Genomic DNA, 13,385 nt, shown 5'->3' on the forward strand with positions numbered 1-13,385 from the left:
AACATTTTGATTTCTTAGCAAACAAAGAATTAGCCCTTAACAAGGATAAGATCTCTTCTAACGAAAAAATATTGACTTATTAGAACTACTATTTGGCGTATTAAGTCCTTGAACTTCCAAGTGTAACAGTTAGGGAAGTGAAAGAGGTGTAATGGAGCTATCTTTTCAAGTTTCCATGCAACACATAGGGGGTGTTTGGCCTAGCTTTTTTAACCAAGCTTATAGCTTTTTTAGCTTTTTTTTTACAAAATAAGCTTAACTTGGTGTTTGGCTTAGCTTTTTAAGCTTATGCTTATTAGCTTATATAAGCTCATTTGAAGAAACTTATTTGAAGATGGTTTTTTAGCTTATTTGATACAAGCTTATTTGTTAAGGGTGTAAATTACTCATTTGTTCTCAAATTGTGGTGGATTAGTAATTATTACTCTAACAAATTAAAGAATGTTGGATTTAACAACTTATGGCACATAATTAACTTGTAGAATATAAGCTAATCCAAACACTTAGAAAGAGCTTATCAAATAATAGAAAAAAAGCTATAAGCTAATTTTATATATAAGCATAAGCTTAAAAATAAAAACTAGGCCAAACACCCCCATAGTCTATGTTAAGCTTTTATCGACATTCTTAGCGTTCACGACCTTTTTGTTGTGGGAAATAAAGTTTATGTAGCCATAGACCATTTTGTATTGTTGTGAGAATGAAACAATAAAGCTTCTATTAAATGATTTGAGATTGATGAAATAGAAGGTTCCCTAGTTTTTACTAGTAGCTTAATGATGAAATCGAAGGTTCCTTTATTCTTAGTTTCTTACTAGTAGCTTTACCAATCTTGAACCATTTGAAGTGTTCCATGGCTAAGCTTTTATTATTTTTTTTATTTACCTTTTTTTCCCTAAAAAGTTATATTATTTTCACTTCAAATAAATCAAGAAGTTATTATTTTTTTACAAATACAAAAGTAATGCAGTTCCTCACACTTTTCCCGACCTAATTCGGTTTAAATGCCGCTCAATCGCACACACCAATCCAAATTCCAAATGCATAATTTTGTTTTGAAAATTAGGGGCCTTAAAATGTGAGGGCCTAAAGCTTTATTTTCATTTTACTCTCCCTAAAGCGTTCTGTAGTTTCCTTAGTCTTAATCCCTCACCCTATCCCAAACATAATAATTCAAGAGGTTTTATCCTTCATGAATAGTCTTAAGACTCAAAATTAGAACAAAATGATTAATATTTAAGCATGTAGTAAAGAAAAAGAATTGTATATCAATAACCTCTCACAATAAAATAACCAACTAAATCTAGTTAACTTTCGAGATGAAATACATAACTTAAATTTAAAAAAAAACCCAAAATAATAGTTTATCCTTTATCGCAATTTAGCTATGGATACTACTAGACGCCCATCATCTAATGGCATTATATGGACCACATGATATAAGAACAATGATCAATAAGTCATATAATGACTTTATTAGTTGCGTATTTCGTCACATCAGTCTCTTATATGTTCATCTGACACATTATACGATTCTTATGATTTAAAGGACAACACTTAACATGTATAACACGCTACACGACTAGTATGGTGTCTAAAATACCCGAACCCAATTAACCCGAACCAACAATAAGATAACTATGGTCGGGTTAAATATGGTCAAAAAGTTTTAATAGGGTTAATTGGGTTAGCCTGACAAACCCGAATTATAGTTATGGTCGGGTTCCGGTTTATTTTGAACAAAAAAAGAAAAAGGTTTTGGGTTAACTCGAAATACGTTGAAGTGATACAATAATGTAATTAACTAATCACTTTACGTATATGTTTATACTTAAAATTTAAAGTTTAAAATATAATAACAGCTTCATTTATCTAGTTATAAAAATGTATTACATATGAGTGAAGCCGTCTTTTTAGTCTTTCTTTTGTTTTCGATATAACTAAAAGAATTTCTAATATTCAGGTGACAATTTAGAATATGTTATATACTACATCTTAAAACTATATATAGAGCTAATTCAAAAAATACATAATTAGTTATCGTAGAAAAGAAAACAATCAAATATTGCAATAACAGGAAGTAAAACTAATTATTTGATGATGAACTTTGGAAACCGACTAACTCGACCCTGTTAACTTAAAACTTAACTAACCCGAACCTTATCAGTGTCGGGTTTTTTTGATGATGAATTTTGGAACCGGCTAACCCATCCTATTAACCCACAACTTAACTAACCCGAACCTTAATAGTGTCAGGCTACGAGTGATTCTAGAAAAACCCGACTAATCTGACACTAATAACCTGAAAGCCGACCAGGTTGACCCGATTAACATCCGGGTATAGCCTAGCTTTTGTCTAAAATAGTCGAGATCGTGAATTCGTGATACCAAAGCACCACACCAGTCCATCGTCCTCACTTCCGATCTACATCTCTGCAACTTGTTCTTCTTCTTATTATACATCTCTTATTATTATTATTATTATTATTAGGGTTTCCATTCACTAAACTCAAATCAAATCCGTTATTTCAATTCCAATTGCTTGATGCTCTGCAAATCCTGAACAGACAACCATGGATCCAAAACCTTCTTCTCACCAGCGGTCCGGAAGGTCATTATTATTATCCAAAACACTCTCAGATGCAAGCACTCAGAGCTTATCTTCCATCCTCAACAACCCACACCTCTCCGACACCTCCTGGTCCGCCTGGTGGTCCAATTCGTCCGCCGCCGTCCAAATCCCAGAGTTCACCACTCCGTCCGTACACAAAACCCTAGGCCTTGATATCTCCCGATCCGATTTCACTTCTTACGTTTCTTCAATCGCGGATCACTTTAACCGATTCGAAGACATTCGAAACGACGAGAAGAAAAATAATAATAATCATAGTAATGATAATAATAACGGCGGTGGCGAGAATGCTGAGGATGCAATTGCAGGTGAAGCGCTGGTGGCGTGTTTACGAGAAGTTCCGGCGTTGTATTTCAAGGAGGACTTTGCGCTCGAGGACGGCGCGACATTTCGGGCCGCATCGTCGTCGTTTTCGAATTCGGTGTCGGAGGATGTGAATTTGCAGGAGAAGCTGTCGCAGTATCTGGATGTGGTGGAGCTGCATTTGGTGAAGGAGATCTCGCTGCGGTCGAACTCGTTCTTCGAGGCGCAAGGGCAGTTGGAGGATTTGAGTTTGAAGATTGTGGAAGGGTGTGGTAGGATCAGGGAATTGAAGGAGACGATTCGGATTTTGGATGGGGATTTAGTGGATTCGGCGAGGCAGATTCAGGATTTGAATCATACGAGGAGTGATTTGCTCGCGTTGCAGGAGAAGCTTAGGGTTATATTATATGTTAATCAGTCTCTTGCTGCTCTTAATTTGGTATGCTGTGAGTTTTATTTTGTGTTAGATTGAACCACATTGTTAGTTTCTTGTTTATTTGTTTTATAGCTTGTCTCATCTGGTGATTGTGCGGGAGCTTTAGACGTCACTGATGATTTGAAGCATTTTCTGGTACATGAATATGATACCTTGTTACACTTAATTAGTTTGTTGTTATTAGTTATAGGTGAATGATATGTTGAGTACAATGTTTATGTTAATTATTGAAACATCAAATTGAACTGAATCTATATCTAATTCTTGTTGATTATAGAATGGCGGTCAACTTACTGGCTTACATTGCTTTCGTCACCTTGAGGATCATGTAACTTCTGCAATTAATTCTGTAAATAGGTTAGTATACTTGTCAGTTTGTTGTCAATGTGATTAATTCTTCTAACTCAAGAATCTAATGAAAAGGTTTGTTGCTTTATTAGTTTTGCCACTGAAAGATATTTATTTAAACACTAAAAAGAATTTTAAACTTACACATAGATAATTATTATAAACCGCTCCACTCTAACCGATTTTCTATTGTAATTATTACTTTATGGTTAAAATCAGCCGTTTTGATGATGCATATATCTTTCTGTGTTGTGACTTATGGTGTTTATACGTGTAGCATTCTTTCAGCAGAGTTTTTACGTGTATCTGTTAATGAGGCTGGAGATAAAGACGCGTTAATATTATCTAAAGCAAAAGCAAGGATGGTCTCACCAGGAATTGAAGAAGATAATGAAGTATGAATAAATTATATGCTAATTATGTTTATTGCTGATTATGTGGTTCAAATGTGAGATTAATGGTGTTGATTATGTGATACAGGAATATTGGGATCAAGAAGATACCTCTAGTTTCCATGATCGACTTCTACCTCTTATTATAGGCTTACTTAGAACCGTGAGTACCTTTATATATATATATATATGTATATATCTGATATATGTGGAAAGAAATTATGGGAATTGCATTTAAGGAATCTTGATGATTTTCAGGCAAAACTTCCAAGTGTGCTGAGAATATATCGCGATACGGTTATATCTGACATGAAAACTGCTATTAAGTCAGTTGTTGCAGAGCTGCTTCCGGTTCTTGTTGCCAGACCTTTGGACTCTGATTTTAAATCAGGCGATAGGGCTGTTGATGCAGATGGTACGCATAACTTATTTGTGTTCAAAATGTAATCCTTTTATGTGTTCAAACTAATTACAGATTTTGAAACAAAGTTGTTGAAACAATATTTGTTATATATTTACAGGTGGAGGTTCATCACTTGCAAATAAGTTAAGAAGCCTTTCTTCTGAAAGCTTTGTTCAACTTCTTGGAACTATTTTCAAGATTGTACAGGTAATGTATACCTTATTGGTTTCTTGTGTGCCCTAACTTTGATTTAAGATTAGTTAGATTTCTGTAACTATGCAACTAATTAGAATTAAGTTCTTGTGGTAATGATGATGACATGAAATGATAAAAATGTTAAAAGGCACATAGTAGGAGTATAATAAGAGAACACACGATATATGCATGTTAAGAAGTTATGTCTTGCATAGTTGCATGTTAAGAATTTTGTGACCGGAGATTATTTTTTTAAGCTAATTACATTAAGAGATATAAATTGGTGTGTCTAGGCCTGTAAACGAACCGAACGTCAGTGAACTGTTAGGCGAGAAGCTCATTTATGTTCGTTTATTTTATGTAATAATGAACATGAACAAAATTTTTTGTTCGTTTAATTGAATGAACATGAGCATGTGTTTGCTGTTCATTTACGTTCGTGAACACCTGTTTATGTTTGTTTATCTTCATTTTTTTATGCCTTCTTTTATGTTAGTTTACTTATGCTAGTGGCTATTGTAGCCCACTTAATTATGGCAATAAATTGATTCTTAGGCTGACCCACTTAATTATGTTACCTGAGTTACCCGATCATGAATGATGAAAGTATGAAACTTTTAACTCCATTTGTTCCTTTATGTTCATGAACTGTTTGTTTAAAATGTTAATGAACGAACATAAACGAATACAAACATTTTCATTTTCTTAACGGACGGACATGAACAAGAATATCCGTTCCTTTAGTTTTTCGTGTTCGGTGGAAATTCACGTCTTCATGAACAAAAACAAACAAATTGGATAAACTCCCAAATATTGTTGATCAAGAAAACTTAACTCAAAAGCTTGATTACATTTGTTTAAATAACCTAGCCAATCCTAGCTAGGCTCAAACTCTTTATTAGATACAAACTCTTCTGTATCTAAACTTAAAATTGATACACACTAGTTCTCTAAACCAAGTTGCTTAGTGATTTTTGATTTTGCCCCTCAAGTCACACCGACTTGTGATAGAGGATTCACCCAATCCATGACCGGTGTCTCCGTCCAACAGAACAAACATGAATATGCCCTTGTTCTTGTTTGTTTACATGCCTAAATGAATCAGTAAATGTAACTTGATTTATATTCTACTAGTGAATGCAGGCACACTTGATTCGAGCTGCTGAAGTTAAAAAAGCCATTGAATGGATGATGTCAAATCTTGATGGTCACTATGCTGCTGACTCAGTTGCTGCTGCAATTGCTCATGGTGCTTTGACTTTGACTTCAGAAACATCTTCTACGACTGACAGTCAATCCGAATCCTTCCCTCTTTCAACTCAGAAAAACCTTATTAAGGTTTCTCCAGCCACAAATTCATCAAACTTGTCAAAAAATTTCAGGTCAACTCGAACTCATTTTGACCCATTAATTATCTGCCCCTTGGGATCTAATACTGTGAATGTTTTTTTGTTAACAGAACTGATGTATTAAGAGAAAATGCGGAAGCAGTGTTTGCTGCGTGTGATGCAGCTCATGGAAGATGGGCAAAGCTGCTTGGTGTTCGGGCTCTTCTTCATCCGAGGCTGAGGTTACAAGATTTTTTAATTATATATAACGTGTCCCAAGAATTTGTAGCTGCGACAGAGAAGGTACTGTTATTAGTTATAATTCCAAGTTTGGAAATTGTCATAAATATGCATTCTTAACTAGGGGCGTAAACATGCTGAGCCGAGCCCCAGTTTGTCTAGGCTCGGGTCGGCTGTTGTAACTTACGAGAGCAAGATTTCAGCTCATTTAATTCAATAGAGCTTGAGCGCTGCTCATTTCGAGCTTTGTTTTTAAATCTTGAGTACGGCTCGTGAGTAGTTTTATAAGCTCGAGCTCAGCTTGTGATTAATTTTCAAGCTCGAGGTCGGCTCGTTTATTGTTTTTTAGGTTAATTTTTATACATTTATAATTATATTTTATGTGTTTTAGTTATTGTTTTATGTAACTGAATGTTTATCATTTGGAAGTATTTATCATAATTTTGTATATTAATGGATATTAACATTATGTATATTTAGGCTTGTGGGTCAACTTGAGTCATTTATCAGTTTTTAATTAATTTATATACATAATATTTATGTTTTAAATATTTTTAGTTATTGTAATTATATGTGACATAGTATACTCTATTTAGTTATTTATCATAATTTTGCATATAATAATGATTATTATAAAAATATATATTTGATATGTTAAATACATATTATATGCGTAATAGTCTCGTTTGGTCTTACAAGCCAGCTCGAGCTCGTTAGATAAAGCTCGGGTTCCGACTGAGGCTCGTTTACTAAACAAGCTTCCTTTTAAGCTCGTGCTCCTATAAGCTCAGCTCAATTTGAGCTTTTAGTGAGCCGATCTCTAGTAGCTCACGGGCAGCTTGGCCTCTGTTTACACCCCTATTCTCGACTACACGTGCTTATTATATGAATTTATGTTAATGTCAGTAGATTGGTGGAAGATTGGGATATAGCATTCGTGGAACATTACAGTCTCAAGCCAAAGGTTTTGTTGATTTCCAGCATGAATCTCGGGTAGTTATTGGATTTTATGATTGGTTAACTTGTTGCTCTGTTTTATGGTCATGATTTATGAACACTTATTTTTATTATTGTAGATGGCGAAACTGAAAGCAGTACTTGATCAAGAAACATGGGTTGAAGTAGATGTTCCTAACGAATTCCAAGCGATTGTGGATTCACTTTTTAGATTGGAGTCTGTCTCTGAAGATGACATGGCTGCCAGCAGTTTAGAACAGCCATCTCAGTCTATTGATGGAAGTGTAGATTCCAATGGGCAGGTGAAGTCTTTATTCTCTGTATGTTTAGGTGTGTAAATGAGCCGAGCCGAGCGCGATTTTTACTAGGATCATTTAATTTACCCGAGCTCGGGCTTGGCTCGTGAGTAGTTTCTCAAGCTCAAATTTGGTTTGGGCACGACTCGTTTATTAAATATTAGTTAACTTATTATACATTTTTAATATATTTTATATTTATTCTAGTTATAACTTTTGTATGTGGCATAATATATACTAATTATTTGTCTTTGTCATAATTTTATACATAATATGGTTATCATATAAAGGATTAGGGCCACTTCAGAACTTCGAAATATGCTATGAACATTAAGAATTCTTAACCACCAATCATTTTATTTATTTATACTATATATTAAATATTATTTGAGGGTAGTTTGTCATTTGTTGTATGTAATAGGTGTATTATTATATATATGTAATTTGGTTATTATTACACACATGTAAACTTGTGATTACATACATGAAATGACAAAACCACCCTCAAATAATATTACGTGTATACAGTAAATAACAAAATGACTGGTTGTTAGGAGTTCTTAAAATTTTTTGGAGTTCTAAAGAGATTCAAACCCTATTTATTTAGGATATTAAATAATAGGTATATAAATAATAGGGCCAGCCTGCTTGAACTTGATACGTGAAACTAGGGCATGGGTCCGCTTATTAAACAAGCTTATTTTAGGCACAAGCTCATTTGAGCTCTGCTCAGTTGAAGCCTTTAGCGAGCCGATCTTGTGTATATCACGAGTGGCTTGGCTCGTTTACACCCCTAATTCTCTTTCAAGGGTTATTAGAATGAAGTTGATGTCAATGAGAGGAGTTTCTAATTTCTAATTTCTAATTTCTGTGTTTCAGGTTAACAACATTAAAGAAAAGAACGGACACACAAAATCTTCTGTTCATTTAATTTCATTCAGAGGTATCGGGTACCACATGGTAAACTGGTTAGTAGTCTTCTACAAACCCATCATAATATTTAAGAATCTTGTTTTTAAATGCTATTATAATAATAGGATTAATTACAATCTTGTTTGTCAGTGGCTTAATCTTGCTGAAGATGTTATCTGAGTACATTGATATGAACACTGTTTTGCCAGCACTTTCATCCGAGGTTATTCACCGTGTACTTGAAATGTTGAAATTTTTCAACACGAGGACATGTCAGCTTGTTCTTGGTGCAGGTGCCATGCAGGTAATTGTATTGTTACAGCGGCAGAATGATGAATTGTTATTATATGCGGGTTATAATTATATATGGTCTATATGGAAATGCAGGTCTCTGGTTTAAAGTCTATTACATCCAAACATTTGGCACTAGCAAGTCAGGTTATAAGTTTTGTGCATGCTATTATGCCTGGTAGGTGTGGTCTCATACTCTCGTTTAATTGAAAAAATATTATTCAATGGGAATATTAGGCCGGTAGATAAACCGAACTTTCAGTGAATCGTTTGATGGAAAATTCGTTTACGTTTGTTTATTAGTAAATAAATGAACAAAAACAGATGTCTCGTTCGTTCGATTATGTTCATGAATGTTCGTATATGAGGCTCAACAAATTGTTCACATTACTTTTAATTAGCTCAGTTATTTTTGTTTGTGAACCATTCGTTTATACTGTTAATGAACAAAACATTAATGAACATGAACATGTTCATCTTCTTAACAAACGAAGATGGACAAGGAAACCTGGCTTACTAAATGTTCGTGTCTGATCATTTATCGGGCTAAACTTACACAAACGGGCATACGCCGTTCATGTTTCTTCGGATTGTTTACAGGCCTAGGGAATATACTTTCTTAAATTTTCAATAATGCCTTTACATATGTTTGTATTCAAGAAATTAGGAAGGTTCTTATTTTGAAAGTACCCGACGCGCGAAAAGTAATGCTGCTATCAGAAATCGAGCGCGTGTCACAGGTAGTGTGTGTGTAAATCCTATATACATAACATGAATATTAATTATTTATATTTTTTATGAACTTTTAATTTTCATGACTTTAGGATTATAAAGTGCATCGAGATGAAATTCATACAAAACTGGTGCAAATAATGAGGGAACGGTTGTTAGTTCATCTTCGCGGATTGCCACAAATTATTGAAACGTGGAATCGAGTTGATGAATCCGATGTACAACCGAGTCAATTTGCTCGATCACTCACAAAGGTAATAAATTAATTGACTGTAAATTTACTTGATTTATATTTTATTTGTTTTTTATTAAATGAATTTTGTTGTACAAATATTTTCAGGAAGTTGGATATCTTCAACGTGTTCTTTCTCGGACTTTGCATGAAGCAGATGTTCAAGAAATATTTAAGTGAGTCTTTTTAATATTTGGTAGGCTTGTCAATGAAGACGAATGGAGCATGTTCGTATTCTTTTGTTGAACTTTAACCGAATAAACGATTGAGCATAAACTATTAAGCAAACGGGGTTTTTTTGTTCGTGTTCATTAAGAAAATGAACATGTTCGTGTTCATTTGTTAACAGCATAAACGAACGGTTCACGATCGTCAACGAACATAGATGACAAACATAATTGAGCTAAAACCAGTAACAATAGGTTGTGCCTAAAAAGTTATTAAAACTAGACTAAGTTGTAATGGGTCAAAAAAATTTGAATGAATAAATTTACGAACGTAAAGGAACAAACGTAAACTAACGAACGTAAATGAACATGAATAAATCAGAGTTCACAAACATAATTGAATGAACAAAACAGGTGTTATCATTCGTTTAACCAAATGAACAAATTTTTGTTCATGTTATTTCGTTTATTAAATAAATGAACTTCCCGTCGGATGGTTCACTAATTTTTCATTTAACGTTTGGTCTGTTTACAGTCCTAATAATTCAAATAAGACTTCTAATGCTAGAGCTATAGGCTTTTGTTTGATCGTTTTATGGATTTTGATCTATATTAAACACATGATTTTGATCGACCAATATTTGTACTTGCAATAATAATTACATTTTTTGTATCTATCTTGCAGAGAAGTAACCATTATCTTTGACATTCAAATCTCTGATGCATTTGCAAATGTGGATATTAACACTCCACAAGCAAAAGCCAGGTTCTTAATTTTTTTTCATGTTGTTTACTTATTGTTACTGTTATTGTTACTGTTATTGTTATTGTTATTATATGTTATATAATCCTTTATGTTTACTTTTTGTTGATTATTGTGGCAGGCTTAATTGTGAAATTCAGCACATTCTTGGATGTATCAAATCACTTCCTTCTGCCAAGTTGAATATTGAGTCCGGGACTCCCATTGCGGGTCAACTTGAGTCGTTAATTGAAAGAATATCTGCTGAACCAGATCAATAATATTATATTTGGTAGCTACTTTCTTTAAGCATTCACAAAGACCGTGCATATATCATTATTCAAGAGAACCGTCATAATGCAAATGAAGTGAGGTAATCTACTTCTATTATAATAGTAATTATAATTTATAATTACTTATTACTCAATACCCTTAGAGGTGACAAGATGGGTGGGCTGGGTGACAGGCCAAAACATCTTGTTAAAAAAGGATCATTTTTGGTGCAAGTGGGGATTGGGCTGACCAAAACACTTATTTTGGCACTCTGGTATACTTTAGAGATAATTAGTGTTAATAATGAATTTATGATTACATAAATTGTATAATTTACGTTATACAATATACTATTTTAAGTAAAATGGTTTAGGATGTTTATGTATGAAAAGTAGTGGAGTTGTCCCGCTCAATGTGACTGGAATTCTGTATATGTAATGCCTACAATCTGACCTATCAAAGAGCGTCCGCAAGCTGTTTACAATACCCAAAAGTACTTTATTTACGAATACAACTCCAATTTCAATAAAATTTAGATGATATTTTAAAAAAATTAAAGGGTTGCTAGAGTTGGTTGCTAGAGTTGGCCCACGTCTGCTATGGGATTTTATCAAAGCATGTGTGAATATCTTTAGCAATAAAAAAATATTTTCTCTAATGCAACTTTGTTTTATTTAATCTTATCAGATTGTTGAGAAAAAAATAAAGCTTATCATTGTTGTGTATTTAGTATTGTTTTGAACATTAAAAAAGAAAAGTTTTTATAAAAAGATAGATGGAATATTAATTATAAAATTTAGTGGGTTAAAGATGTATATTATATTATTATGTATGGTATACTTTTAGGGGTGAAGTTTAAACTTAAAAAAGAAATGTAGCAAACTGTTATTGGTCAAGTTACTATCCATGATTTCTTTGGTGTTTTGATTGTGATTGTGATATTCTTTTATTATTATATTTTGTTGGGCCTCAGGTTGCAGTTTTCCATACAAATTTTGTGAAGAGAATGAGGCTACTTTTGGTTCGGAATGTATAATAATTCAATGGTATAGATGATAGAATGATGTAACAAGTTGTTTGATTTTGTTGGTGCTTTTATTTCTTAAGAGGCGTCCCAGGTAGTAGTGAATTTGCATTGGTTATTTGGTTACAGTATTATATTATGTATGGATTTGAGTGAACACAACCATGACAGAGAATTTTCAGATTGAAACCATGATTCTGATGAATATTGTTTATAACAGAATGAAGTTATAATTGGTAAATTATCTAATTACATTGAAATATTAGAGCTCAAATCATAATGTTAATAACACAATCCGAATGGGTTCATAAAAAGACACTAAATTATTAAAGCATTTAAATGTGGATCAGCCTATTATTTGTTTAGTTGTATAGTCGGTGCCTACAAAGTTTTAAGGTTGCAACTTGCAAACAAATGATAATGGTAGAAAATGAAATGGCTATACTGTGCAACTTTAAATGCACATGCACATCACATGGTGATTAGTAAATGCAAAGATTCCGTGTCACGTTTGACTCTCAACTCGTCCGGAAAACTGTAACATGTGAACTACTTTAATTATTAATTAATCAATTCCATTAATTTAGTTTTTCACTTCTCAAACGTCTTAATTCAGACATGTCTTGTGTTGGTTCAATCAGATGTTCACCTCTTAGTGATTTCATTCTGATGTAAACAAATAGAGACTTTATAAAACTTAAGATAGGAGGCATGCAAGAAGAAATGTAACGAGATTGATATTTACCCGAATGATGAACCCTCAAGATGATAAATAATATGCCACCAAGAAGGTCATAATAAAAACACTTTTCCAAATTCTCAAACCAACGTTTAGGTAAGTTTAGGGTGGTTGTCCTTTTTTGTAAAATAAAGGTGGTCTAATTCTTGTTGAAAAAGAAGAACGAACGACAAACCATATATATAAACATGTTACTGTCAAGAAATGTGACAGTTTGTATATGTTATTCAATCATTCATTGACACACTGACACTAATCATTATATAAGTTAAAAACTTAAAATTTCCTGTCCCGCATGTAAATAACACATTATTTGAACCTATGCACAGGTATAACCCATTCTTCTACCATGTGAACCTAGCTAGTCAGTATGTCACATAAGCGATTTACTCATTCTTTCACAAACACATGTTTACGATATTCTTTAATATTTGATTTATTGAGTTGTGAGGTAAAGAAAATTTAAAAACCTACGTGTTCCGTTCATAGCCACGTGCGTGCTAGGAACTTCGGTTATCGTCTTTCTTGGCATGCTAGGCAAGAAAAGATTAAATACGGAGTGGATAGATATGAACAATTAAATTTGTTAAGATTTAATTGTTAAAGATAATTATCATGTCCAAAATAACACTAGTTAAATACAATCCTAATCGAAGTTTAATGTGATAGGTTGTATTATAAATAACGTGTTTTGGGTATTTGAGATTGTAATTGAAGTTTTGTGAAGTTTCTTAATAATAAAC

The 13,385-nt window shown here is 33.2% G+C and overlaps 1 protein-coding gene across 1 annotated transcript; it reads left to right on the top strand.

Annotated features, from left to right (window-relative positions):
- The first annotated feature begins 2,471 nt into the window (after nucleotides 1-2,471).
- Nucleotides 2,472-12,069, top strand: LOC143622204 (vacuolar protein sorting-associated protein 54, chloroplastic-like). Its single transcript, XM_077093409.1, has 20 exons — nucleotides 2,472-3,374; nucleotides 3,444-3,506; nucleotides 3,649-3,728; nucleotides 3,997-4,114; nucleotides 4,200-4,274; nucleotides 4,370-4,526; nucleotides 4,633-4,721; nucleotides 5,853-6,091; nucleotides 6,169-6,340; nucleotides 7,187-7,270; nucleotides 7,354-7,536; nucleotides 8,410-8,498; nucleotides 8,593-8,746; nucleotides 8,830-8,911; nucleotides 9,394-9,473; nucleotides 9,558-9,719; nucleotides 9,806-9,873; nucleotides 10,550-10,630; nucleotides 10,749-10,979; nucleotides 11,853-12,069. The coding sequence occupies exons 1-19, from the start codon at nucleotides 2,574-2,576 to the stop codon at nucleotides 10,885-10,887; spliced, it is 2,916 nt and encodes a 971-aa protein (XP_076949524.1). The 5' UTR covers nucleotides 2,472-2,573; the 3' UTR covers nucleotides 10,888-10,979; nucleotides 11,853-12,069.
- The last annotated feature ends 1,316 nt before the right edge of the window (nucleotides 12,070-13,385 follow it).

Source organism: Bidens hawaiensis, unplaced genomic scaffold (genome assembly GCF_021521415.1).
Source record: "Bidens hawaiensis isolate Kalapana, Puna unplaced genomic scaffold, B.hawaiensis_p1.1 tig00000326_1, whole genome shotgun sequence".
Classification (NCBI taxonomy): domain Eukaryota; kingdom Viridiplantae; phylum Streptophyta; class Magnoliopsida; order Asterales; family Asteraceae; genus Bidens; species Bidens hawaiensis.